The following is a 27,540-nucleotide window of genomic DNA, read 5'->3' on the forward strand; positions in this document are numbered from 1 at the left end:
GACTCAATGTTTAAGATGAGTACAACTGTTGACCCAAAACTCACCTAGTTTTGACATGTATTCTTTTTGTATGATTCCAAATCTAAAAATCTTCTCTTCAAGTATAGAAGCAGGAATGACGGATTCACAATTTATGAATTAACAATAGAAAACAGAAATAACATTTTATTTGTGCATCGTTGTTATATCATCATTCGAGTTCAAATCTCACATAATGTATATTGTTTACAAACATATTATATACATTATGTGAGATTTGAACTGTTTACTTTGCAAACAATATACATTATGTGAGATTTGAACTAGAAATGATGATATAACAAAATGAGCCTTTTGCCTCATATTCCAAAGACACTATTGATTTTAAAATCTCTAATCAAAGAAAATAGTCTTATTGATACCTTAGAAATTCAAGTTGTTGTTTCTTCGACCTTCGTAACTTTGTTCGCTTAAGTCTTCTTCTGCCACGACCCATTTTTATGATTCTTCCTCTCCAACTAAAAGTTGTAACAGATGTTTGGTCAGAAGACTAGTTGAAATGTTGAAGTCTTTTAAAAGTATACAATACAGTATATGGAAGATTGAACGTTAAACTATGTCACAACAAGTGAGGTTTGATAACTTGGTTATCATATACATAGAAATGAATTTGGTTAGAAAACTCGAATATAAAATTTTGGAAACATTATCTGGTTATCTCAGCTATTTTAGACTTTTATCTATCATTTTTTCTCAAATTTAATATTTTGTATGATGACTGAAACTAAATCATAATCATCGTTAAAATATATTTATACAATATACTCATTTTGTTTTAACTCGCTTGAAACCTCTAGAAACATGTGTAAGTAGTATAGCTAGGATCACTACGTACTAGCTAAGTAAGTAGCTATGCTATTTTTTTTACAGTTTGCAGTAGTTCAGTTAGAAATTCTGGCATACTTAAGCTTGGATCGTACTTCGCTAACAATGCATGGTTGTCCGGTTGTTCCATTGCATTGTAACCACCCTTACAAAATAGAATTAATGTGATAAAGGGATCACTTGACTCAGTGAAACGGTAACAGACTAGCTAGTTAGTACAACGAAAGGATGGTCCAAAGAATTTTTTTTTCTTTGGTCTTACAACTCAAATAAAGTGCCTTTATTTACTTTGTTCAAAAAGTGCTTCAACAATCAATAATTATCACATTTGACGTTTTCTGTTCGTCGTTTTTAAAAGAGATAAATGAGAAAGAAGTCGCACAATAACAAAATTACATATCCACTCAAAACCCTTATGCCTTATCGCTAAAAGCTTATTTTGGTTATATTCATTTTTAATTTCCATACATCTATCTATAGATAGAAAGTAAAGGATTATATTTTCATTCCACTACGAGTTTAACAGTGCAAATATCATTTTATTATTTCTATTTGGTAACGAGACTAAATTAGAAATAGTACTACTAGATAAAGCTGTTAATTAAGGTCTACAATAGCAAACTTCAAAATAAATTATGCACTCCATCAACAAAATAACTAAAGCATGGAATGTTTTCTTTGTAAGTCAGATTGCGGTTCTAAGATCCTACTCTTCAACAGATTAATATGTTCATCACAAAAATAATATATATATATATATATATATATATCAGAAATAATATAGTGATGCACTGATGCATGCATGCTTTTAAAGTAATGAATTCAAAGAATGTTACACGTTCACTTTCAGCCTTTGAATATCAAATAAAACAAACCAGAATTTTTTTAATTATGCAATAATATTAAAGTCATGAAAATTCCTATAAGATTGAAATTATATAGTTATGACATATAATCTAGAAAAGACATATGATTCTTTGTGTAGATATATATAGACAAAAATTATATTCTTAGATCTTCATTTGAATCTATTCTTAACCACGTAATGAATGGCTATAACATCCTATGAATGACTAAAATGAATAATTGATTTTGTAAGAAGAAGAAATAACTTTTAAAAGGAGGGAAAAAGGTAAATAAAGAAAACGAAAAGAAAAAAAAGGTGAGAACTTTCAGAATGATGGGTCACCATGCACTATTTAATTAGGGTTCATGAAAGTGCCCTAACTTGTGTCATCTATAAATGTCCCTACCACATGCACCCAACATTATTTTCAACCATTCCCAATTTCTTACTTAGAATATAGAGTCCCACCACTATAAAGATTTATGTGAATCACATTCATACACCACACATCAAAACCAAATGCTTACAAATATCTCTTTATCAGATTTGTTATTTCTTTGACTCAATAAAATGTATAAAACATGGTCTTTCATTCATTGGCTACTCTAATATTATATCGTAATGACAATCAAAAAAGAACTATCAAATACCAAACTAAATCATACATAATTCTAAACTATTTGAAGATGCCCAATTCATAGCTAACCTTATCCCAATCTGATAAAAGCCAACCAAATTCACAAGAAGTTCAATCATTGAAACGACTTCGATTTGTGAGTTTATAGGAGTATACATACATTTTTTTTTTTTTGAATTCACGTTTACATTTCCATGTTACATATAATAATCTTATTATGCATCATCATAACATAAGACGTGAACAAAAAACCTTACTCGTAACTCATTCTAAACTTCTTTTATTGAACCGTCCTCGTTTTTTTTTTTTTTTCTCTGAGGCTACTATAAACGCTAGGACATATACTCCCTCCGTTTCATAATATAAAATGTTTAGAAGATTATTTTTGTTTCATAATATAGGATGTTTCCAACTTTTTATGCAACTTTTAGATTAATTTTATATTTTCTATTATGCAGTAGTATGATTGGTTAAACTTTTTAAAAGTAACTTTTTCTTAATATGTATGTTTATATTTTGAAACGGAGGGAGTATTAATTTACCTACCAATAAAAGTGTCCTACGAACTACGGATCGATACGTGTCTAGCGAAAAAAGGTAGTGCTGACGCAGAATGAGATCTAATTTTACGGTAAAGCCCGAAATTGCGGGTCGGAATATTTCGGTGTTTCACACAACAAAACCACAAAACGCTTTCACTTCTGATAAAGGAATTGGGACCCAAATCACTTTCTATGTGGACCATTAAGGTCAGACAAAGTCTTAATATAACTCCAAAATAAAACTTCACTATCATATTGATTGAAGAAGTGAGTAAAGAAAATGACATACAGAGTTGAGTAAAAATATTCATATGATTAAGAAAAAAAAAGACCAAAAGATCTTATAATTACAGTATTACGACAGAGGGATTATATAGTTTTTTTTTTTTTGTTTCCACAAAGGCAAAGGCACAACTCCCTTGTTTTTTTTTATAAGTTATAAAGAGAGATATTGCTAGTAATTAAACTAAAAGAGGATCTCACTACTAATTTATAAGATTGAAACTTAACTTGAATGGGGTTTTCTTTCTACTTCTAGTAGTTGAATGTACCCCCAACTGATGCGATACCGTTACCGAGATTCCTCGGGTCTGACCTGTTCCCAAAGTCATCACAGTTCCCGTTGCTCGGGAGCTTATCGACATTGTTGGAAGATGGCGCGGAATTGAGAAGCTCAAGGCCTCTTTTACCCATTTGCTGCACTTCTTGTGGTGACAATATCTTAATGCACCACACGCTGCTCACAAACTCCCTGTTGATAATGATAAATGCAGGTTAGTAAACATGGAAAATGGACAAAACAAAACCAAAAAGCTGAGCTGCGTGATTATTAGTAGTGTAAACTCACGGCCAAGGGTCATCGCCGAGGAGAAGAACGTCGTTCTCTCGGTCAACAAATACAAGCTGCCAGCCTGATCTCACAGGGTCTTCTAATTGGCCTTCTAGGCCAAACATGCGAGCAAGCTCGCTCCGCAGCTCGTGGTAGCTGCTAAACTTCGATATATCTAACGATCGCCCAAAAGACCCTGACTTGTACACCTGCAAACAAAAAAGTATCACTATGAGTACAAAAAAAGAAAACACTTTGGGTAGGAAAAGAATATAACTAAATTTTTACCTTCACAAAGGTATTAGATTGTGGGTTCTCGGAACCAATGTTTTCTGACGACTGTAGAAAACCTGATTCATCTATGCAACTGGATGGTGTGGTCATTGCAAGATTACCCGAGAAATCGTTGTTGAAGTTAGATGATGTGAAGGGTAAAGTCGTGGAGTCGCCACCTTCAATGCCAATGCTTCTAAGGTTTGACATTCCATTCGGCATCAAAAGAGAAGATGAGTCTATGTTGACTCCGAAGAGAAGATGGCTATGCGGGTCTGAGGCACTTCCTTCTTGCTCGATTGAACACTCTCTACCACCCGGAAATGGAGGCAACGAGACAGCGTTAGGAGGAACGTTGCTTGTGTGGGACTGTCCCAGTTGCTCCATTACGGACTGAGTGTTGTTACCAGCTCCAGAGTGCTGGAACGATGAATCAACTGCAGGACGCTTTGATGGCCAACCGGATGAAGTCATTGCAGAGTTAGTCCTAGTGAGGTTGAGCAGTTGAGATGACTCATCTTGAGAGAAGTTACTGAGAAGACTGTGAAGCGGAGAAATAGGATTGTTTCCTCCATTGGTGTCGGAGAAGCTTTGCTGGTGACACAGAGAAGCCATGGACTGGAGTGGTGACGTGTTGGACTGAGAAGCAGAACCAAACTGAGACATAGTGGAAACAACAGCAGGACTGGATGCTGACGGGTTATGATTATCCACTACTTGCTGCTGCTGAGAAAGAAGATTGTTTGACTGTGACTGAGCCTGCGACTGCGGCTGGTGGGTTTCAGGAACGCCGAGATACGCCTGTTGCTGCTGCTGCTGCTGCTGATGCTGAGAGAGCTGTTGCTGCTGCTGCTGCTGCTGAGAGAGCTGTTGCTGCTGCTGCTGAGAGAGTTGTTGTTGCTGCTGCTGAGAGAGTTGCTGCTGCAGCATCTGCGGCTGCACTAAAGACGGAGATTGCATTGAGAATCCCGAAGAATTTTGGAACTGAAGAAGTGAAGCAGCAGCTTTTGCGGGATCAATGCCTCTCATGTCTTGAAGTGCAGCTGCAGCCATTGCTTGGTAAACATCGTTTTGCATACCAAGAAAGCCTGAAGTATCAAGCCTCGGCTGCATCCACGGGTTTACTCCCATACCTTGAAAGTTTAAAGATTGGAGACCACGATCCCACATAAGCGGCGAACTCATACTCATACCCATGTCATCTTCTTTAAGGCCTAAAAGAAAAGGAAAGGCAACCAAGATTAGAGGATATAAAAGACTAGAAATGGAAATTCTTGAGAGAGAGAGAGAGAGAGAGATGAAACAACAAGTTTTTGAATTTTACAATACCATGGAAAGATGGGAGACCAGGAGGCCAAGGACGTTTAAGCCTGAGAGGGAAAGGAGATGGATACATCGGAAATGTCGTTAAAGGTTCAATTTCCCACAAGGAAACCCTCGGTTGTCTCTCCCCTGCAGTAGACTCGTCCCACCCAACCTACATTTTGATCAGATTGTGAATGTTACATATGAGAAAGTAAAAATTAATGAATAATCTTCATTAAAGGTTTGGTTTTGGAGCTAAAACCTTAACGGACCGCCAATGAGAATTAGCCCAACGAGTAGGATCAAGATCACAAATGCCAGTTATTGTACCCATGTACCTGACATCAAACAAAGATTATTGAGAACATTCCAGGTGCAAAAAGCAGAGTTAAAATATAGGAAATCCTGATTATTCACCTACCGACGAACACTTGATTCTTCGGTTTCAAACAGCATCCTAAACCGCATGCCAACAGAGACGCGAGTGTGATAAACCGCTTTCACATACTTAGCCAGGGGTATAACGAACTCTGAAGGACTCGCCCTGAAGAAAAGCGGATTCCTTTAAACGCGAAATGCAGATCAACACGTAAGCACATTCTTGTGCATTCTTATGCATAAGCAGCGCATTCTTATGGATCTAAAACTGTACCTTGGGTTATAGAAGATAGTGAATCGGCTGTTTGTGGCGGCAGCATGAGCTGCTGCAGCAAGAAGACCTAAATGCATACTGTCACTTGACAAAACAGATGAAGGCATGACAGTTTGTGGTCGGTTGGCTCGCCTTATACCAAGAAGCAATTGATTCTTATCGTTCCTAGTATTATTAAATACTTGAGTTAGTTCCAAGATTCACAGGTCTCAATTAAAAAGGCAAAACAAAAGTTAAAGAAACGTTTCTAACCAGATGAAAAGCACAGAGTCACCAGCAACAAGCCTTTTAGCACTCACAAATACGCTCCAACCCGTAGTAAGGAGATGTCTCTTTGGTTGGCCTGAAAGGCGGAAACATATGCAGAGTAGATATAAACCTCTTTGTTCCTCAATCATCATCAATAAAGAAGAGCTTGGATTTTATGATAAAAGCTAACCTCGGAAGATATGCCTGAACTTCCATTCGTTATCATGCAGATCCCTCGCCATCAACTCTTGAGCTGGAGGCTGTTGTGAGTAATCCTGAAGAACACATAACATTTTCTGGTTAAAAGAGGCAATACCAGCTAAGCTTTAAAGTTATATGAACTAGAAGATGTATTTACCAAGGGAGGGAAAACTTTCTCAGCAGCTCGGCGAGGTACAGAGAAACCACCATGAGTGCTTGTATCACTAGCAGTCAGAGTTTTACAGAAATAGTTTGTAGGCTGTCTACTTGGGACACCTAATTCCGCCGGAAGGTAAGGATCTTTTTGCTCTTGCTGTATTCAATCAAGAAAAAACCAAAGCAAAAAAAATTTCAGGACACCGACAAATTCGGCGTAAATGAAGTATAGATTAGAGGGAAAGTCTCATACCGCATTCAAAGGTTGTAAAGTCATCTGTGCATAGACTTCATCAGTCTCCACATCAGCCTGAAAATGTAAGGAAACATGTTATTAATTAACACATAAAACAGAAGAAACGACTCTTGAGAAATTCTTTTCAAAAAAAACAAGCTCCTCACATGCATTGTGACATTGTGAAGCTGACAGATAAGCTGCGGATGCAAGCTTGGATAGTTTGGTATATGAGCATCCACTTCTTTGTTGGTCGAAGCAGCGACCTGAAAAAATGTTCACAGAAGCTTAAGTAATCTGTAACCAAAAAAGGAAAGATTAGAATCCCAAAGCAATAAAGGAAAGAGACAAAAACCTGTTCACTGTGACCTTGAGGGAAATACACAACTCTGCTTCCAACAGGAGGTAACGAGACAAGAGGACCAGCACAAGCATGCCAGAGCTCAGAATTAAGAACTCTCTTCTCTCCTGTAACTTTGAATCCAAAACAAAACAGACAAGTTAGTTAAGTATATCAATGAACCAGGGAGAGAGAGAGAGAGAGAGAGAGAGAGAGAAAGGGAAAATTATGAGAGAAGTACCTTCATGAGGTTGAGGATTAAACCCAGCTGAAGACAATCTCATTTTGTGATAACTTATAGAAGCAAACAGCAATAACAAAGAAATTAAAAAAAAAAAAGAGAAGTAGTTGTCTTCAAAGATCCAAGATTTCTGAAGATGCCCAAATGTAATTATGAGGAAGAGACACAAAAAGCATAACTTTTTTTAACTGTTTCCCTCCACCTCCCACCCCATTCACCAACCAAATCTTTTTCACAATCTAAAAAAAAAAAAAAACCCTAAATTAAAAAAATAACTGTTTTCTTCTAATCTCCTTCACAGAAGTGGAACTGGAATCAACCAAATAAGGTCGCAATCTTGGTCTCGCCGACTTCAAAACCGCTTCTTCGAATCTTCAACTCCTTCATACTTGTATATTACTCACCCAGTAGTAACAATCCCACTCATAACTCCCATTAAAAAAAAAGCTCAAAACTTTAATTGTCCTTTGGTTTTCTCCAGAAAAACCCACCACCGCTAAAAAGCTCAGAAGCCAAGAAAAGGAGGAAAAAAGAGAGAGAGAAACACAGATCTCGAGCTAAATAAAAAACGACAAGAGGTGGTGTCGTTTCAGATTAAGAACAGAGAGATCTTCTAATCTGAAGCTTGGTTTAACTGAGATCCCAGGAGGAGTATATGATTAATGGGGGCTTACGATCAGGAAATGAGAAGTAAGAAAGATATGGGGGCATGCACTTGCTCAACTGTTGCAGAACATGGGTACACTCAGAATAATCAAACCCCAAAAAAAAGTATAGACAAAGATAGAAAGAAAGAGACGGTTTTTATTTTATTTTATTTTGGATTTGCAAAAGATAAAAACTGAGTAGTATGATTCCGCTAGGGAAGTACGGCGGCGACGTGGCGGTGCTATTATTTCTTATTTGTTTATTCTCTCTTCTGCTAAAGTTTTTACAAACTTCTCTCTTTTCTCTCTTATTTGAATCAGAAGAAAGAAGAACGACAATGGCAGTTTTTGACCCGAACCCGAACGGAGCGGGTCTTTGATTTTCTGATTAAAACATTTTTAAAGCAACTTGTTGTGTTTCCGAAAGGACATTTAAATTTACTCATTTACCCTTTTAGTTTCGTTTTTATTACAGTTGGGGACTCGTGCCGTGCCTTCTTTTTTTTTTTTTTTTCTAAATTGATTTTAAAAAATAATTGTGCTTCTCCCGAAATTTTAAGAACTTCGTTGCGTCGTCCATGAAAATCAATTTTAAATGAAGAAGTACTATATAATGGTTTTAATAATATCCTTGTTTTAAAAATCTCCGAGCCCCGCAAAATCGCTAGGTCGACTCTCTCTGCCTCGATTAATGACTAATCTCCATCTAGCATCGATTATCTGATTATGTATGTCTAGTCCGATTATTTTCTGCTTAATTTTGTGTATATCAATTTTTTTTAGAACCAAAAAAAATCAAACATAAATATTTTTGTTATTTTGTCATTTAAATTAAGAGATTATGATGTTTTACAATAACTAATGTATAACTTTTAATAAAAATCATAAAATTTTCTTTTAAAATAATGTTTTTATGTGTTTACCATAATTTTAAAGACAATAATATAGTTTATATTTTATTTGATATTTTATTTTTAATATAAACAGAATTATACATATATTTAGTACAATATATTTTATTTTATTGTTAATTTAATAAAATAACCCTAAAACTAGTTTCCGATTAATCTCGTTTAATTTCCGATTTTTTCACTAGGCGCTAGACCCACCTCGACCGCCCGACTAGTGCCTAACGATTTCTAAAACAGGAAATAATACTGATACATTATAGTGCCCGTCATATACTACTATTATACAACATGGTCGTTTTTGTTTCAATTTTTTTTTTTTGTATATCACAGTTTTTTTTGTTAAGGATCTTTTGTATATCTAAGTTTTATATTAAAAAGTTGTTTGTAGGAATTTTTTTCCTGCTAATCGATAACTAATCATAACCTGGGCTCTAACTGTTCTAATACTCATCAATTAACAAAACGATAAGAGAAAGCGGTTGAAAATCTTTGTTAGAAAAAGAGTTTAAAAAAATGGTTAAAGCATAGTTTTAGTGGTTGTAAACACCAAATTCAATCACTTAGAAAAACCAACGTTTGGTGATATATACTGATGTAGAAAAGTTACCAAATTTTTATTTTGACATTATATTTTTGTTTTTGGCATTTGATTTTTTTTTCTCAACAAAAGAAAAAATAGTTCATATAATACTTTCATAAACTATTTTATAAAAAAAATTCTATGGCATTGAATTTATTTAATTGAATTTTCTAAAAACTTATGATAGTTTACTATCATAATCTATTATTGTTATGATAAAACTAATTCTTTAGTATTTTAACAATTTTCATTTATTATGTTCATATTTCATATTATGAATTAAATAATAATCTATTATTTCATATTTTTCATTTTCCAACTAAACTAATTTATTTTTTTACTAATTATTATAATTTACACTATTTAACCATTACAATATTACCAATCATACTAAATATTCAACCGCTCTCTTTAATTGTACTGTTTTCTCTTTCCAGTATTTTTAACCGTTTTTTCTACAACAGTTAATAATTGTTGTCACTAATCAAACCCTTTATGTGATGTATATAGTTCGACCTATTTGTTGTAAATAGTTTGTGACTTCTTTCGTCATAACCTTATGTGATGTACATAGTTAGATGTGAATATGTGATCAATGGATCATTATTTTGTAATAGAAATTAAATTAAATATTTTTAATATTAATGTAAATGGCAATTTAAAAAAGCAAAGTAATGTTAACAATATGATTTTTGGTGATCCTACTTATTAAAGTTGAATGTTCAACGCTGAAGTATTTATACATGTAGACAGTTTATTGTAAAGTTGTTCGTAAGTCATTTGTCGTGTGTATTTAGTATTTACTATAGAAATTAAAAATTTCTTATTATAAATGAAATAAATCATTGTTTGTAATAATAATAATAATAATAAACAAATTACACAGTAATTGAGTAAGTGTTCTAACTAATTTTGAAAAAAAATTAAGAAGTGATGGACTTCACTTTATCACAAAACAAAAAATATTGTAATATAAATATTCAGGTAAAAATGTGTAACTGTATTATTATAGAGCATAATATTTTTTTGTAGCATAATATTTAGATAAAATAAAAGTGATTTTAGTGCAAGGGAGTCTGTAGTTATTAATTTAGTATATAAGTGATTTTACCTTTTTAAATTGTAATTATGAGAAAAATTGGAAGTGTGAGTAACAAATAAAATATATTTTTTTGTAGCAATAAGTCAAGATAGACAGTGAAATCACCTGATAAAAATGACAGGACGTGCTTTTAGGGTTTCCTGATTCTTCTATACATTTTTCTTTTATTTTATGTATATAATACTTTCGAAATTGCATGTCGGAGAGGGCACTTTTGGCACTATATGTATATAATACACATTTTTCCTCATTCGGAAATTTACGAATCTGATGTCATATTTTTTTAATATACGTATATTTCTTTCAAATCAATTTAGAGCTATTTTCTTCTTTTTAAAAAATGAAAATCATATTTTCGAGCTTTCTAGGTGTTTTCCACATTGTTTTGGATGACTAATTTGATTCCAAACGGTGGACATTACATTAGTGATCATTTAGCTAAGCAATGACAATACTGTCCCTATGAAGGCACGTGCAGTTTCTTGACGTAGCAAGGGTAACGTTGGAAACAATATAATATACAAAATAGACCAGTACCGTCGTCATATCTTTTTGGGATATTTTATCTATTTGTATTAATTATGGTTGCATTATTGAAAATTTCTCAATAACATGGGATTCAGTTGCTAGAAAATTCGGCTAATGTGGTTGTATATGTTATATGTACATAAACATCAGCATCAAAGAGTATCCAACTAGCATTTGTTTATGCAACCAATTCTTAAGCGAAAAAACCTTAAAATTTTGCGACAAACTAGAAACATAGCTAGAAGCCTAGTACTTTTTAATTATATAAAGATGACATGTAAGTTATGCAAAAATAACAGTTATTTGTTATTATATACACTAATTTAGATCTAGTGATTTTAAATAGAAAAAATGGAGATATAGAAACATGGGTGAATTTAGTGAATTACAATGGAAGATTGCCAAATTATATAATAGAAAATATGATAAATAAAGTGTAATAAATCTTCTTTTTTTTTTGTCTTTTTCGCATTTGGAGACATTTTTCATTTCCATTTTTCTGCTTCATATTTTTCTTTCTCTCCTTTTTTTCATAAACTACTTTTGTGTATAATAAATGAACAAGCTAAATGAACAAGCTAAATTTTGGGTAATATTTTAAGTTATGATCATGTTAAACTATTCCTTTTGTTATACGGGTTTCGACAACATCATAGGTTCAGTCTTGTCTCAATTATAAGACTATCTCCAACCCATCTCCATTTTCATAGAGTTTGGAGTCAATTTTGTTTCAACCCATCTTTATTTTCATCTCCAAAATAGAGATCTCCATTTTTTTCTCTGTATTTGGAGACCTCTATTTCTATTTAACACTACAATTTGAAGATCTCTATTTTTTTACTTCAAAATGGAGTAGGGTTGGAGTAAAACCCAACTCTAAAATATAGTTACTCCATTTTGAAGAAAAAATGAAGATATGGGTTAGAGATATCCTAAGAGGACTTTCGAAAAAAAATAAAACCCAACTCTAAAATAGAGTTACTCCATTTTGAAGAAAAAATGAAGATATGGGTTGGAGATATCCTAAGAGGGCTTTCGAAAAAAAATAAAAGAATTAAACCCTCTTAAATCTTAATAATTAAAAAAACAGGACTGCAGATATAGATTATAGATCCAAAAAAAAAAATCATGGATTTGAAAGGTTTTTATTTTCTTATTTCATTTTCTAGATATATGATACAATATATCATATACAATATTAAAATATGTTAAAAGTTATCTTATCATGTTAATTAATATATCTTTTGTTAATTTGAAACTTCCTCTATTTCACAAAAAATGTTATTTTGACATAATGCACACAAACTAAAAAAAATTATCTAAATTTCTGTTTTACCCTTTATATATGCACTAAATTTTTTTCTCTTTCTAATTAATAAGTTCAAATAATAGGATAAAAATAAATTTAATCAATGAAGTGACTTTAGTATAATGGCTAATAATAAATCCAATTGTAAAATGTACCACTAAGTATCGAATTTTGCTTTCTATAATTGTAGGAATTTGGTCTAATGGAAACAAAGGGAAAAATATTTAATCTTAAAACTATATAAAGTGACCCTCTTTTTGTAAAAAAAAAAAGTCAAAATGAAAAAAAAAAAAAAAAAAAAAAGAGATGTAGACAACATTTATATTCAAGTTAAACATAAATTAATCGGATTATTGTGAGACGGCTGATTTAGAAAGTTTCTTAATCAGATTTTGCGTACTAATGTATGAGATGATTGAGATCTATACGATGTTACTAGTAATGTCATGGCGGCCAAGTGTTTCGTAGTCATAATAGAACTCCTTACAAATCCACATTGACTTTAGTTTTCGTTTTCTTGTTTCGTCTCCAAGATATGTCTAGAAAATAGTAACCATGACTTGTTTAAGAGATAAGCAACCGAGGTTTTGCAATGGAAATTGACTTCGTTATGAACTAAAATTAATTTGTATATGAGAAATTCTTCTTTACTCGATATATATATATATATATATATATATATATATATATTCGTTTTGAACTTGTCACAAAAAACTTTCATACAAAAAAAAAAGAACTTGTCACAAAAGTCTCAAAAGCGAGACCTTTATTAAGTACATAGCTCGGTATGTGTACTCGAATAAATCAATGTACTATAGAATGATATTTTTTTCTGTCGGCGATATATATATATAGTGGACTTGACGGGTATATTATAAAAGTACGTATAGGATAGATTTTGGACGTCAAAATAAGAAAAGAATAATGTAAAAATACTATTAAATTAAATGCGTAAGTAGAAGAAGAAGAGAAGAAGAATAGGACAGTGTATGGGTTGTCCCTAGAAAGAAAGGGTAGAGAGCGGAAGTGAGCGGTGTACGATGATAGGTTATGAAAACAAGGAATGAATCATAGCCGTTCGATAGAAAAAAAAAAAAGAGTGGGGACTCGCATGAGTTGGAGATGGGACATGACATTATACTAAAAACAGTAGGGCTTCTTCCATTGGTCGTTTTCACAGTACCTTACGGTGTTCCATCGCTACACGCAATTACCTTCCCGCTCCCACACTCTAATCCACACGTGTGTCACTGTGTGTACTGCGTCACACATAACACGAAAAATAGTCTAATATTTATTGTTCTTCTTCTTCGACTATATATTATATATTCGCTTTAAAGGTTCTGAAAATAAAATATGACCAAGATAAGATCTACGAGGCTTACATTTTTGTGTATGTATATTGTATTTGGAAAATTTTTAGAAAATTTTCATTGTATAGTTACAACAATATAGTGTTTCTAATAATTAAAAGATGCAAATGCAAGGTTTTTTTCCTTTTTTTTTGTGGTTAAAAGGATACTGTTCCCATTCTTTTTTCTTTTGGGTCAAAACTGTCCCTGTTTCCAGCCACAAATTACTGAATAAAAATGTCACTGGATGCCAAAAAAAAAAAGAATAGTCACTGGTAAATAGTTTTGAGGAAAAAGTTATGCATTTTATGGCAGCCTATAAATCTCATACATGTTTAACGCATAATATTACACATAAGAATATACTCCTTTTATTCAGAACGAGAAGTACAATTTATAAGAGGAATGATGGATAAACTACACAAAATATCAAAGGTTACCGGGTGAAAAGATGATATATAGTTTCTGTTGATGGCTTTATGATGCCTCGAACATATCTTAATGCATTAAAATAAAGAAAAAATCAATATCCTTCAATATATGGCGTTGCTCTAAATAACCTTCATGAAATCAATATCCAATATATAAGATTAATTTTACAAAGACTTATTTCCAATGCAAATAAAATAAAGAAAAAATTGCAGGATAACACTTGGTGTTGATCATATATGATAATATGAACCTAGAGTCTTGCCTTACATAAACAAAACATATTTATTCTTCGTGACCAGAAAATAATGGTGTATGATGTTTTTTCGTGCATGGTAAAAATCATTGGGAGACGTCTTATGTAGGCTACGATTCTAAAATCATCGAAACACCGTGTAACTTCACTTCTTCAAGCCTATTATAGAACAAATGTTTTAGAGACAAGAACGTACGTACAACTAAAAAACAGGTAGGACGATGATAACAAAGGATATGTTTATAAATTAAATTAACAGTAAATACTTGGAAACGATAATTCAATCGGTTGAATCTGATGAAATCAAACTGTGGTGGAGTCGGACTATGTCGTGTGTTCGAACACTATTTGATGAAAAATCATTAGATAAATTATGTTTTTGTCTCTGGTCCAAAGAGATTCCTGAGTTTTCTCGATCAGAAACTTCTCGGGCATGAAAAAAGTAACTAATAAATGCTAGAGTTTAAAAAAAAAAAAAAAACCCTAAGTAAGTAAGAAGAGAAGAGAAAGAAAAGGAAGAGGCCATTCATGCATGTCCCTCGAAGAAACTGCCAGTTGGATCAGAGGCTCTGGCCCATCTCACATGCGCTCCCTCTCTCTCTCATTTCTTTTATAAGAAAAACAATTGTGAGATATTTAGTTATGTGTATTAAATTTTAATTTTTGGAAAAATAAGTTTAATTTATTCTTTTGAAAAAAAATGTTGGTATCAATTTAGAAAACGAGATACCTTTTCTATCAACAGCATCACATCATTCTTAGTCTTGGTTTACAAATTTCCAAGTGTTCCTGTCTCATGCAAATTTGGCGTATGACTTATCCAAATGTTTGGTGTTAATATCGCATATTTATAATACTGGAGCATACCATTAATTATCGATATAATAGTTCTATTTAGCCTGTCTTTAATACGTTTAAGTTAGTTTAACACGCATTCTCTTCGACATAATAAATAAACTCAAAAACTATTACTAGAATTTTCTTTTAAAAATTTGTAAGATTGCTGATATTAGTCCTAGTCCAAAAATGTATTTGATCTCTGGTCTATGGGCATTGCACGTGAAACCTGTCTTATCGAGTATGAGCTCAACTCTTCTTTGGATTTTATAATATATAATAATATAAAAATTAACAAATATAATTGGCTAGACAATATTATTTGTATCTGACGTTTGAATAATTAGTTAACGCCAAAAAAACAATACCTATTTAAAACACCGACTTCTCTGGCAAACCTGTCATTCGAGTCAACGTCATGGTCAAAATTTTCTCATACATTTTCATAACCAACAAACATTTTTACAGAACCAAGAACTCAATTAAAACAACACAATAAATGCAGACATATGCTATGAACTCATATAATACAATAAATAAAAGTAAACGAAAACTCAAGTTATATGACTAACTGGATGCAAATACAACGAGTTGTTATCCGAATAAACTTCGACTATTCTAAACAGTAATCACTATATCGAGAAGAGTCATTGTCTTCAAAAATGAAGTGAAGTAGTTTTGTTTTAATTAAAATATAGAAAAGTATTTGCGGTTGTCATGCACCGCCATACTGCTTATATTTGTTTTTGAAAAGTAATAATTAAATATGTAAATTAGGAAATAAAAACAATATTTGCTTATCTAGCTTTCTAAAATGAGTAATATCAAACTCCTTTTTTCTTTAATACATCACATTAGTTCACTATTTAATATTTTTAATGGCACTGTTCATTTCGTACTGTACTGACAATACAAATCGTTTTTATTAGTAGTCGACCGCACTGCCAACAATTGTACCTGTTTGGTACCCATGTAGAATAGCATACTAGGAAAGAAGAACTAGGTTTATGTTAGAAGTGGCATATGTTAGATGTTAATTATAGAAACACCATCATTTTCAAAAAGTATTATAAAAATAGGAACTCTCAAAATTTGAAAACACTAAGACATTTTTTTTTTTTTGACAACATAGTACAAGATTGACTCAAATCAGCCAATCTGAAAAGACATTGTTTACATAGGTAACTAAGTGCAGAACTGTACGGGACTGTGCGAACTCGCCGCGCTAAATTATCCGCTTTACTATTTTGAGCTCGTGGAACGTAGACTAACGAGAAAGAAGCAAACTCCTCCTTGTCTGCCTGAATGTCTTCCAAATAAGGCAAAAAAGCTGGCCACTCTGCAGGCGAAAACACCATCTTCACTAAGTCGGAGCAGTCGATGAGAAAGATGACAAATTGATTATCCGCTCCAATCATACAGTGCATAGCCCAGACGAGGGCTTCAAACTCAGCATGAAGAGGGGAAAGGCTACGGCGAAGGTTGGCTGCTCCCATAGTGGGGGCGTCGCCCCAGGGCGACATACAAAACCATCAACAAAACAAATATGACTCGAGAGAGACCTACGAACCCCTAATCCCCCACCTCCGTCGGGAACACCTGCGCCAGGATTTTCTGGGACTAAGTGTAACGCCCGTGTCCCAAAGAAAAGTGGAAGAACCGATCAATTTATGTGAAATCATGAAATTGCCCAGTTTGGTTTAAGTTCACCCGGTTTAGAGCAGGTTTTGGGAAACCCTAAGTGATACATTTATAATGAAATGGACGCCTCTTCTCTCTATTTGGTCGTGGCTGTTATTCAATACTTGTGTTGAGAGGAAAGAGATATAGAGAGAGGAGAGAGCCTATTGTGGTGTGAAGGAGATTAAAGGAGAAGGAGCAGAATCGTTAGGGTTTGGGAAGAAACAGTTTCGATATATCAAATCGTTGTCAAAGGTAACGAAATTTGGTAGTGTTATTCTCAAGCCTTTCATCGTCATTCTCATTTTTACAGAAGTGGATTTGGATTTAAACTCGATGAGTTATGTGCAGTTTCGTGAGACACATTTTCTCAGACGCGAGTTGGAACCATCGGGGATTATAACTGAGATTGTGGTCTCGTCTGGTTTCTGATCGGCACGAGATTTTGTGGGAAGCTTCGTGACGTCTCGGACTAGCTTTTCACCGGAGGGATTTGATAGTTAACGGTTGGTTTATATTTTAGGGTTTCGTCTTTAAGACTGTTCTTTTCTAATGTTTCTGTCCAGTTTCGCTATAAGTCGTTTTTGGTTGTGTGGCTTGTTGTAGGGAATTGCTGGGCTGTTTCAGACGTTAGGAGAGTCTCAACTGGTTATATTCGTTGTTATAATCAGTTTGATAAGGTGAGTGCGTGACCATGAGCTTATCTAAGCGATTGGGTTGTATAACTTGTTTTGTGTGAAGTTGTGTAGGTGTGATGAATGTGTTATTGGATGTTCTGTTCAATGTCTGGTTTGTTATGTTTTATTTGTGGTTGTACTCTTGATTTGCTTGTGTGTATAGCTCGTAGATGGGAGGATCGTCTCACTGGGTATTTCTGGTAATACTCACGCATCTCATTGTGTTTGTGGTGCAGGTATTGTGTAGTGTGGAATCATGGCGATGAGGAGGAGGATGATCTAGGGTCTCGGTTGTGTGTTGTTGGACTTGGTTATATTGTTTATGTTGGAACCTTGGATAGAGTTATGCTAGGTTGATGGATAGAATGCTTAGGAATGTTATTGCATTGATGATGTGTTGGTTCTGTATGTTGGTATGTTTCCGCTGTGCATATTGGTTGTTATCGGTTTAATGAGGAATTGTGGTTTGGGTGGTTTAATTAAGTAGTATGAGATGCTTAATTATGTATTGTACTTATTTTAAAAAAAACGGGTCCGGTTGTTTTACTAAGACCATGTCCTCTGACTGAGCCAGAGCCCATGCTTTTGCCTCATCCTCTGCTATCCACAGGATTGTAAGGGGATTCGAATCCAGATTACTGAAAAGTTTATCATTTCAAGCTTTCCAAATATACCATAGATACCAGGGAAAAACCTCATGTGTTGGAACAGTTATAAACCGCCAAAAAAAGAAAATCCATGTTTGTGTAAACCGACTCCGAAGGAAAATAACCCAGCCCGTCGGAAACTGCGACAAAACCCAAATCTGTTCGGCCGGCGGGCATTCAAAGAGGGTGTGATTTATCGTCTCCTCCTGAAGTCCACAAAGTCCACACATAGCATCACCACTCATTCCACGTTTCCGCAGATTAGCTGTAACTGCCACACAACCTGAAAGCACTTGCCACAAGAAATGACGAAGTTTCGGTGGACACCTAATTTTCCACACAAACGCCCGGAGATGTGCAATGTCTGGTCCAAATACTGTCGGTTCAGTGGAAGCCGACATATTTGAACGAAGAACGTGATAACCTGATTTTACCGAATACTTACCAGACGTAGTAAAATGCCAACCCAGCAAGTCCGGTTTATCCGGTTGGCACAGGGGTGTGGCAAAAATTATAGCAACATCTTCCGGTATAAACGTAGCCGTAAGTTAAAGCCATATCCCAGGTATTAGAACTCATGGTAATAAGATTTGAAACTCGAAGCAGATGATCGTAAGACGACCCTGTACTCAGTGCTGGTCTCGAGGATTGAGCAGGGATCCATGGATCAGTCCATATGGAAATGGAAGCACTAGATCCTATTCGTTTAATAAGTCCTTTGTTTTTCAGAGAGCGAGCAGACACTAAGACATTTTACAGTTAAAAAATCAACCTCTTTCTTTGGTTTTATAAGCATACTAGGTTATTTAATAGAAAAAATTATTATTATATTTTTCATTAAAAGTAGAGATAGAGAAAACATATTTCTGTAAGAATAACTGCCAATAAATTTTAATTTTGAAGCTCATATTTATTTATCAGAGTGCCAAATTTAGCCGAGTTAACTAATCCAATCAAGACAAATATACAAAAACAAAACTATGACGCTTATAACTGAAGAAAAATAAAACTCTCAAAATATGATTCATAACATACTTTGGCCGTAGAAAAATGTTAGATTATATGCATATTATTCACTGTCGATCTAAAACAACCACCCACGCAAAAAAAAAAAAGGTTTCTGGTTTGTGAGAAAATAAAAATATAAAAAGCAACAGGTCAAGTGTAAGATTTGGGAGTCCCACCATTTCATCGCTTAAGATTTCCCCGTCCCATCTCTTTTTGACGTCATATTGTATCTTCCACTATTATATCTTCTCCTAACTTTAATAATCATTATCTTTTTGGCTAATTGCTTTTGGAAAGAAAAATCGAAAACATTATCGAAGTTACGAAGCTGCGGAGAGAAACAGATGATCATTTTAAACCGAGAAGAAGAAAAAGAGGCGACATGAGAAATTCGATCACTGTTATATTTTGTATTGGATTTATGTATATTTTACAAAATCAAACTTTGATATGAATAAAACTCTGAGAAATATCCGATCATTCTTTTATTTCTCTCTTTCTCTTACTGATCGTACGTTTTAATTTTAAGGTTGACTGTTTAGCCAAAACCACCCAAAAAATTAAAGATTGTAAATATTTATCCTTCAATCATTAATCTAATATATAATAAAAATTTCATTGAATATTTTTTTCTTTCTAATCCACCTATTGTCGTAACTATAGTATAAGTGGAAGTTTAGAAATAAAGAAAAGTGATAAAGTATATATGGTGCGATTCTTATAGTCACAAAAAAAATATATTTTATTTTATTTTTATTAGAATCACACTGAACTGTGCGGTTATGTTTATGCATGAATTTAATCAATCTAAAATATCAATATGTGAGGTGTAATAAACCTTTTGTTTTTCTAGAATGTCTTAATTAGAATTTATTCCAACAACAACAAAATAATCAATAACGAACTACAAAGTTCTGATGTAATGATTTATCAAAATTAAATTTACCTATATTTAATTATTAATTATTTTTCTTCATCGAAGCTTTACAATGTTCCAAATATATCGTATTCGAAATGTAAAGTTTCTATCACTTATTGAGCAATTAAATTGTATATGACCATGTGGTTCATTTGATTATTATTTTTTTTTTTTGTATTGATGAAGATAAAATAAATACAAAACTGATCCTTTCAACAAATTGATATTAAGTTTGGTCCTACCAATTTCTACGATTTTTGGTTATATATATTTTCCATGATTTAATCCATTGCTTTTTACAAATAGTTGCTCATTTTCAAAAGAAAAAAATTTAGTTTTCATCTCGCATAGGAAAAAAATAAATGATAGTGTGGTTAATAATTAACAATGTGATTTGGAGTGAGCATGTTCGTCAATCAAAAGTTTCCTTCAAACTTACTCTTATATTTTGTGTTAAACAATGTTGGGGAGTTTTTATTTTCTGTATTTCTTACTTATTAGGATTAGTGTCATAATTAAGGTGACTTTAACTTAATCTTGTGAATATAATGGAGAATTATCCATGCTTACGTGAAGATGAAAACAATATAACTACTAAAACAATTGAGGAGAAACGTCCATACTTACTTTATAGTTTAAAAAATATATATAGTTTATCAAAAAACAAACATCCATACTTGTTATAGATAACATATAAGCCCATTCCACATTTTGAAATTTAAGGCACTTAGCTTGTTCTCTATAAACTACAAAGTACTTATATACGAAAAAAACAGTAGGTACAATTTCACACACTGCCTACATTTATCGCCCATGCCTTTCATTTACATTTTTTTTTTTTTTTGTCAAGCCCATAAGTGGGTGATTTAGATTAAACCGGAACCAAAAGTGGTACATTACAAACCGAACGGATAGCTGATTTTGCCAGTTCATCCGCTTGTCGATTGAGTTTTTGACTTACAAAAGAGAAAGAAATTTCATCAAACAAATCAGAAAGTTTTAGGATATCATGGAAAATTCCATAGAACTCCTTTGATGGAGACTTTGAAGTGATGGCTTTGATCAGCATCTGTGAATCAGAAACCAAAAATTTTTTTTTTAACGCCCAGATCTAGGGCATGTTGGAGATACCATTCATTTACATTTTGTTCACATTTTTAGTATAAATATCTGACGATAGATAAATATGTATGTTTGAACATTGGAGAGTTTTGCAAAGCTACTACGAAATTTTTTTCTGGCATGGAAGAAATGTTCTCTAGTACCAAACACACTTACTAGATTTTCCGTATATGTATTGTCTCATAGCTATTGGATTTGTTGTTTGGCAAAAAAAAAAAAAGCTATTGGATTTGTTATTCGTAATGAAATAATATATTCCACTATTCAATTCATTTTTTTAACATCTTAAAAACTTTATTAATATCAATCGGAGTACAATGTTATCAATGAGATTACAGATACAAATACAACCAATGGATAATATTTATTTTTATTTTATTTTAAATTATAAGAAATGTAGTAAAATGAGTTAACCAGAGATAGTTTTTAAAAACGTTTTGACGTCAGACGAGCCAGATACGGCTATTGATATAATAAACATGTAATACAACATTTGGTATATATTATGAAGTTTGGGCCCATATTGTTATAAACAACTAATTCTGTTTTTATGGGAAAATTTAATTGTTATTATTATTATAGCTAATAAATTTCAATGGCCGTATATAAACCAATAGTACTATTATATAAGCATTAGTACATGATATACATTTTGCTTTAATTAATACAGTACATCCTTTCTCCTGACAAACTATACCCTTTATTTCAAATTAATCGCTAGTAACATACTACATTAATAATCTAAAAGCGAGCATGCAAAGGAATCATCTACGATAAAATGATTACAATGCATCTTATATAAAACAATGAGATCTACAAATTGCTACAATAAGATAATCATGAAATTATTTTTTTCAGGGGATTTCGCGGAAAAGAAAGATACCTTAAATGAAACATTTTTCTCTTTTAAGGATGTTTTCTTTAATTAGTACACATTGACCCTCTCTTTTGTGCCAAAGGAAAATAAAAATTAAAAGAAAAAGAACATTTCTTTAGTGAAGGATTCTCCGCAACTTGTAACCTAAATTATATAGTAACTGTAAGAGTACCTAACCATATATTAAATTATAATCGAAGGCAATTTGGTTCAAATATCGTACCTCATGTGTGACTCATGAGCATCCAACTTTTGTTAAAGAGTTTAGTTTTATGAAACCTCCGTACTAGTTCAACTTACTTTTGTTTTATTTTGGTTAAACTGAAATAAAAATACAAATAGCTAGGGCAGCTTTCCTTTTAATACCACATACTATAAACAATATTGATTCATATGTTACTTTATATTATATTGCTTTCTTTTCTTACCAGAATACTATAATTCTATAAACAATTTTGACCCATATGTAACTTTATATTATATATTGCGAAAGATAAGTTGTTTCGTGAACCTAAACGTCTCATCAACTATAATACTTCTAAACGACGAGATGATTAACTAGCTCCTTTTTAAAACGATGAGATTATTACGACATAGCCTTGTTAACTAACGAATTTAGTTATTACTGTAAAACAAATCAGATATTTAATTAGTTCTTATGGCTATGTATTATATCAAGACTCAGTGACCTAAATTAGTAGCAAACCATGATTAGTGAAACTCAACTTAGTCTTATTAGGGCATCTCCAACCCCACTCTATTTTAGAGTCAAAACTCTATTATAGAGCAACATTTGCTCCAACCCTACTCTATATTTTACTCTAAAATAGAAAAAATGATGGGATTGCTCTATATATAGAGTAACTCTATTCTCACATCTACTTTTTTACACTACCTCTATTTTCAACTCTAAAATAGAGTAATACATTGGAGAAAAACAATGCTCTATTTTAGAGTTACTCTATTTTAGAGAAAAAAATAGAGATATACATTGGAGATGGTCTTAGTCACCTTTTAGCAGTGATCGAAGAGCGAGGTACGCGTAGCGAGTATTTTTATTTTTGACCTCTAGTAAGAGAGAGTCGTTGACCACTATTATTTGGAGTTATATCTGCAGAAATTTATGTTTTTTTAATCATTCTAAAATTTTTTAATCAATGTAAAACAAGTAGGTCAGACACATTAAGTCAAGTTATAAACTTTTTTTTCATTTGTTTATTCAGTCAAGTTATAAGCTTGTAGAGACAACATTAAACAAAACATACCAACAAAGATTTTCTTTGTAACCTCGTTAGAGCATTAGATGATGACAAGAGACAAGACTTGAAGCTAAAATGTTAATTAGGCTGTTTTCTAATTATTAAAATGGGCCCCACACATTCCCTTAATGAAGCGAAACTATTTGACAAACGAAATAAAGAAGTTAAAAGCTGTAGTATTATAAAAAAATTAATGTTATCGTTAACAATGATTAGTGTTAATTAAAAAGGAGAAACCAACACAACAATTTAAGACATGTTCGAGTGTCCGAAAAGACACTGATAACCCTTGTCTACCTTAATTCTAAGCCTTGCGATTAGTGCTAATTAGGGCATAGTACTACTGATGCTTATATTTAAAAAGCTTGAGTTAGATTCTTTTCACCATTTGCGCCGTTTCAAAATAAAAAAGAAGAAGAAAAAAGTAGTCAAATGCAATCTAAATGATGATATTTTTTATTTTCACTTTTGATCAAGTGTCATATTGGATTTACTTTCACACACACACATATATATATATATATATGCCCAATCTACATATTATATATATAGTAGATCAGACATTTTCTATATTTGGAGAGAAAAACAAAAAATTCGTGAATACGATAAAATAATTATTTATAAATGACATAAAAATCGGGTATTACGGATTTTGCCGCTTTTCATTCCAATTATTTTGAATCTGCTATTTTAATTTCTTCAAATATTTTACATTTGCCACTTTTAATCACTTTAAAATCTATACATTTGTGAATTTTTTTGCTAAAAAACATACTTCATAACAAATACTAAACCCTACAAAAAAATGAAACCAAAAAAACCCAAACATAATGTGTAAAATTGTGTTTAAAAATCTTTAAAAATGGCAAAATCCATAAATGCCACTAAAAAAGTGGCTTTTTCATAATTAACTCCATAAAAATCTCAAATATAAAATATAGACTTTACCAAGTTATATATTTCTCTCTTGTAGGTTATACAAAAAATTATAATTATCAGCATTAAAATTATTATAATTTTAAATAGAATATAAAAGCACTTCACAAGGTAACTATGTATCTGTTATAGTTTCTTTCTTTTATAAAATTAATGAGCCATTTAGAAGAAGAAGAAGAAGAAAAAAAAAATACTATTGTTGAGATGTCACTGTTTTTTTTAATCTGCTGTGATTTTTTAATTTTTATTTTTGTAAAAATAATAATAGAAAAAGAAAGCATGCTAAAACCTGAATTGAGGGTTATATTGGTTAGTTCCTTCTTTTTTGGTATCATATTGGTTAGTTCTTATAATGGCTAGCTATAGGCAAAACAATAAGAAGAAAACGAATTACAAGTTTTTTCTTAGGGTGGTTTTCATCCATTAAATAGACCGTGCCATATAGTTAGAAAGAACCTTAAATTGGAAATTTGGAATCAATATTCAAATAAACTATTAATTATGTCCTCCAAAAAAACACTACACGAAATGGATCCTACTATCCTAGCGTCTTAACTCGCCTCCCTAGAGATTGTTACGGGATATATATATATATATATATATATATATATATATATATATATATATGTAGTCCTGCTATTTCTGGTTTCTCAATATATATTTTGACCAACCACGTTGTCTCATTCTACAATGAGAGTCAGAAAGTTGTTTTCCTTTTGCTGGTCGCCCTAACTATGAAAGAACCATATATACTGTAAACTATGAGAAGAATCGAATTACTTATAAATTTTGTATGTACTTACAATTTTTGGTATAAATTTACAGTTAAGTGTTTATTCTGTTGCCAAAGATAGTTGTCACATGGACTTGCATGTTTGTATTCCCAAAGTCCTTATTTTTACTTAATTTTCACGCATTAGATTATGGCAAAGGCCAAGTGTATGTTCGGTCGATCATTTCAATAATAGTACATCGTTTAGGGCATCTCCATCCCACTTCTATATTTGCTTTTTAACTCTATTTAGAGTAAAATCTACTCCAACCCATCTCTATTTCTACTTCTATAATAGAGATCTCTATTTTTTCCTCTATATATAGAGGAATTCTATTTTTTCCTCTATAATAGAGTTGAACTTTTTTATTTATAAAATGGTCCTTAAACTTTTAACACTTTTATATTTATGATCAAAATAAATAAATTATATATTTAATGGTCCTTAAACTTTTAACACTTTTATTATTTTATATGATGCAATGTATTTCTTTTAATAAATGTGATATTTAAATAATATTTATGAATGTTAAAAATTTAAATAATATCATAATTTTATGAAAGTTTCACAAATACTAAAATAAATGGGTTAGTTTACAACTTTTATAAGTAAAAGGTATTAATAGTAAAGTAAAAAAAGAATTTCTACAGAATATTCTTTTTTAGAGGAAAAAGTAGAGGTATCCATTGGAGCAAAAATTACCTCTATTATAGAGTTCCTCTATTTTAGATGTAAAAATAGGAAAAACCATTGGAGATGATTTTAGGCAAGGCTCTTGGAAATAAATGCTAATAATAATAGTCAAAGTTATAGAGTACTTAGGTTTTGGAGAGAAGTAAACGTTTTTACTTCTGAATACACAATCTGAACACACACACACACAAAAAAAAAAAAAATTCAAAATTACTCTAAGATACTAGAGAGAGGCTATTTCATTAATAAACCAAATTAATAAACCAAAATTATTAATAACTAATTAACTACAGATACCGTACCGGAAAAGTGAAAATTAGCAATTGTCTATCGTAGACCAAATATTGCCAACGAGAACTATCTACGTTCTATCACAAACCAAATATTTTCTACACGAATTATAGATCTAGTTTACTTTGGTCTACGACAACGAGGGATGATAGATAGTTCTAAGTGACATTATTTACTCTACGGTAGAAGTTGTTGATTTTTGTGTGGACATGATCTAATCTACGCACTGTGAACGGTGAATGGGATCTTGTGGACATCATATATTTTAGAATTTAACTATAAATGCATTATTTTTGTGATTAACAATTTTTAATAACCCTAAAGTACTAAACCAATAATACTCTTTTTTTTTTTTTTTGAAGTATACAATTCATCATTGTTAGAAATAGGAGTAAAATTTTGTTAATATTAATCTAAGTTGGTTTGTAAAGTAATGTGTTAGCCCTAGTATTTCTGGAATTTCTTCTTCTTTACTTTAGGAAATTCATCGATTTGGAAAACTATGAGGTTACTTTTAACTAAATTTAACAAAAACTCTTTGTTATAGAAAAAGTGTATATTATAAGGTGGTATCCAGTCATAATTGATATACTTGAGGAAAATGTGAAATCCAAGAAAGAGTCAAATGCAATGTGCTATGGAAAAAGTTGCATTGAACTAAGGGTGGCCCGGTTTATCATGTCTCATACCTACTACACTTAAATGCATTTTTATTTAGAATTTTATATCTCTCTAAGCAATTTTAAACTAGTAGTACATTCCACTTGATACTATGACAAACTTCAACACTAGTTTTATAACATGTAATCGGAATCCTAGATATGTTGGAACTTGAAAAATACGTAAGAAATTTAGGGATGCACTAAACGGCTGTAAACATCAAATTTTAATGTTAGACTGTAAATGCCTAAAATTATTATCTTCAGAACGGTTATGGATCTAAGAAATTAGTAATGTAACGATGTCAATACATAAATAAAATAAAAACAAATCGGTAAATGATAGGGACGTGCGAAGAAATGAAAGAAGAAAGTGACATAATTTGGTTTCACGATGTATAAATAAACATGAGCATGCACTTTTAAGATCTAGTAGTGCGAATCATATCGATGATGTAGGCCATGAAAGAATAAAAAATAAAGTTATATATATATATATATATATATATATATCTGGTTTCATATCTGTGCAGTCTAATAATCAATCCAAAAATATTTAAAATATATTCTATTTGGTGGGGGATCTAACAAAATTTCATCAAGATATTTTGATAAACTATGACTAAGATATGTATATGATAATAATTTGACAAAGATATTGATAACAGCTCATCACA

At 32.0% G+C, this 27,540-nt stretch overlaps 1 protein-coding gene and 1 long non-coding RNA gene across 5 annotated transcripts; one reads left to right on the plus strand and one right to left on the minus strand.

Annotated features, from left to right (window-relative positions):
• Nucleotides 1-3,183: 3,183 nt before the first annotated feature.
• On the minus strand, nt 3,184-8,598 carry LOC104757377 (auxin response factor 6). 4 transcript variants are annotated; one of them, XM_010480117.3, is made up of 14 exons: nt 7,372-8,598; nt 7,146-7,264; nt 6,958-7,056; nt 6,809-6,865; nt 6,557-6,712; nt 6,389-6,473; nt 6,202-6,292; nt 5,950-6,114; nt 5,719-5,841; nt 5,560-5,635; nt 5,322-5,469; nt 4,008-5,206; nt 3,738-3,928; nt 3,184-3,641 (listed from the first exon to the last, which is right to left on the minus strand). In XM_010480117.3, exons 1-14 carry the CDS (start codon nt 7,412-7,414, stop codon nt 3,425-3,427), a joined length of 2,769 nt encoding a protein of 922 aa, XP_010478419.1. In that variant the 5' UTR covers nt 7,415-8,598; the 3' UTR covers nt 3,184-3,424. The 4 variants fall into 4 exon arrangements, with proteins under 4 accessions (XP_010478419.1, XP_010478417.1, XP_010478420.1 ...); XM_010480115.3 differs by having other exon boundaries at nt 5,719-5,859; XM_010480118.3 differs by having other exon boundaries at nt 7,146-7,258; nt 7,372-8,413.
• Nucleotides 8,599-17,442: 8,844 nt separating this feature from the next.
• Nucleotides 17,443-18,204, plus strand: LOC104757378 (uncharacterized). Its single transcript, XR_762419.2, has 3 exons — nt 17,443-17,508; nt 17,609-17,682; nt 17,916-18,204. It is a non-coding gene; the product is annotated as an uncharacterized LOC104757378 (long non-coding RNA).
• The last annotated feature ends 9,336 nt before the right edge of the window (nt 18,205-27,540 follow it).

The sequence above is a fragment of the Camelina sativa genome, chromosome 17 (assembly GCF_030686135.1).
Source record: "Camelina sativa cultivar CO46 ecotype springtype chromosome 17, ASM3068613v1".
NCBI lineage: Eukaryota > Viridiplantae > Streptophyta > Magnoliopsida > Brassicales > Brassicaceae > Camelina > Camelina sativa.

Excerpts from the sequence above, each read along its gene's own strand:
- LOC104757377 (XM_010480115.3), bottom strand. The coding sequence starts at position 7,414 with ATGAGATTGTCTTCAGCTGGGTTTAATCCTCAACCTCATGAAG. Across the intron at positions 5,636-5,718 it reads GAAGAATCAAGTGTTCGTCG|GTACATGGGTACAATAACTG; the intron begins GTAGGTGAATAA and ends GTTTGATGTCAG. Across the intron at positions 3,642-3,737 it reads CTCGGCGATGACCCTTGGCC|GGAGTTTGTGAGCAGCGTGT; the intron begins GTGAGTTTACAC and ends CATTATCAACAG.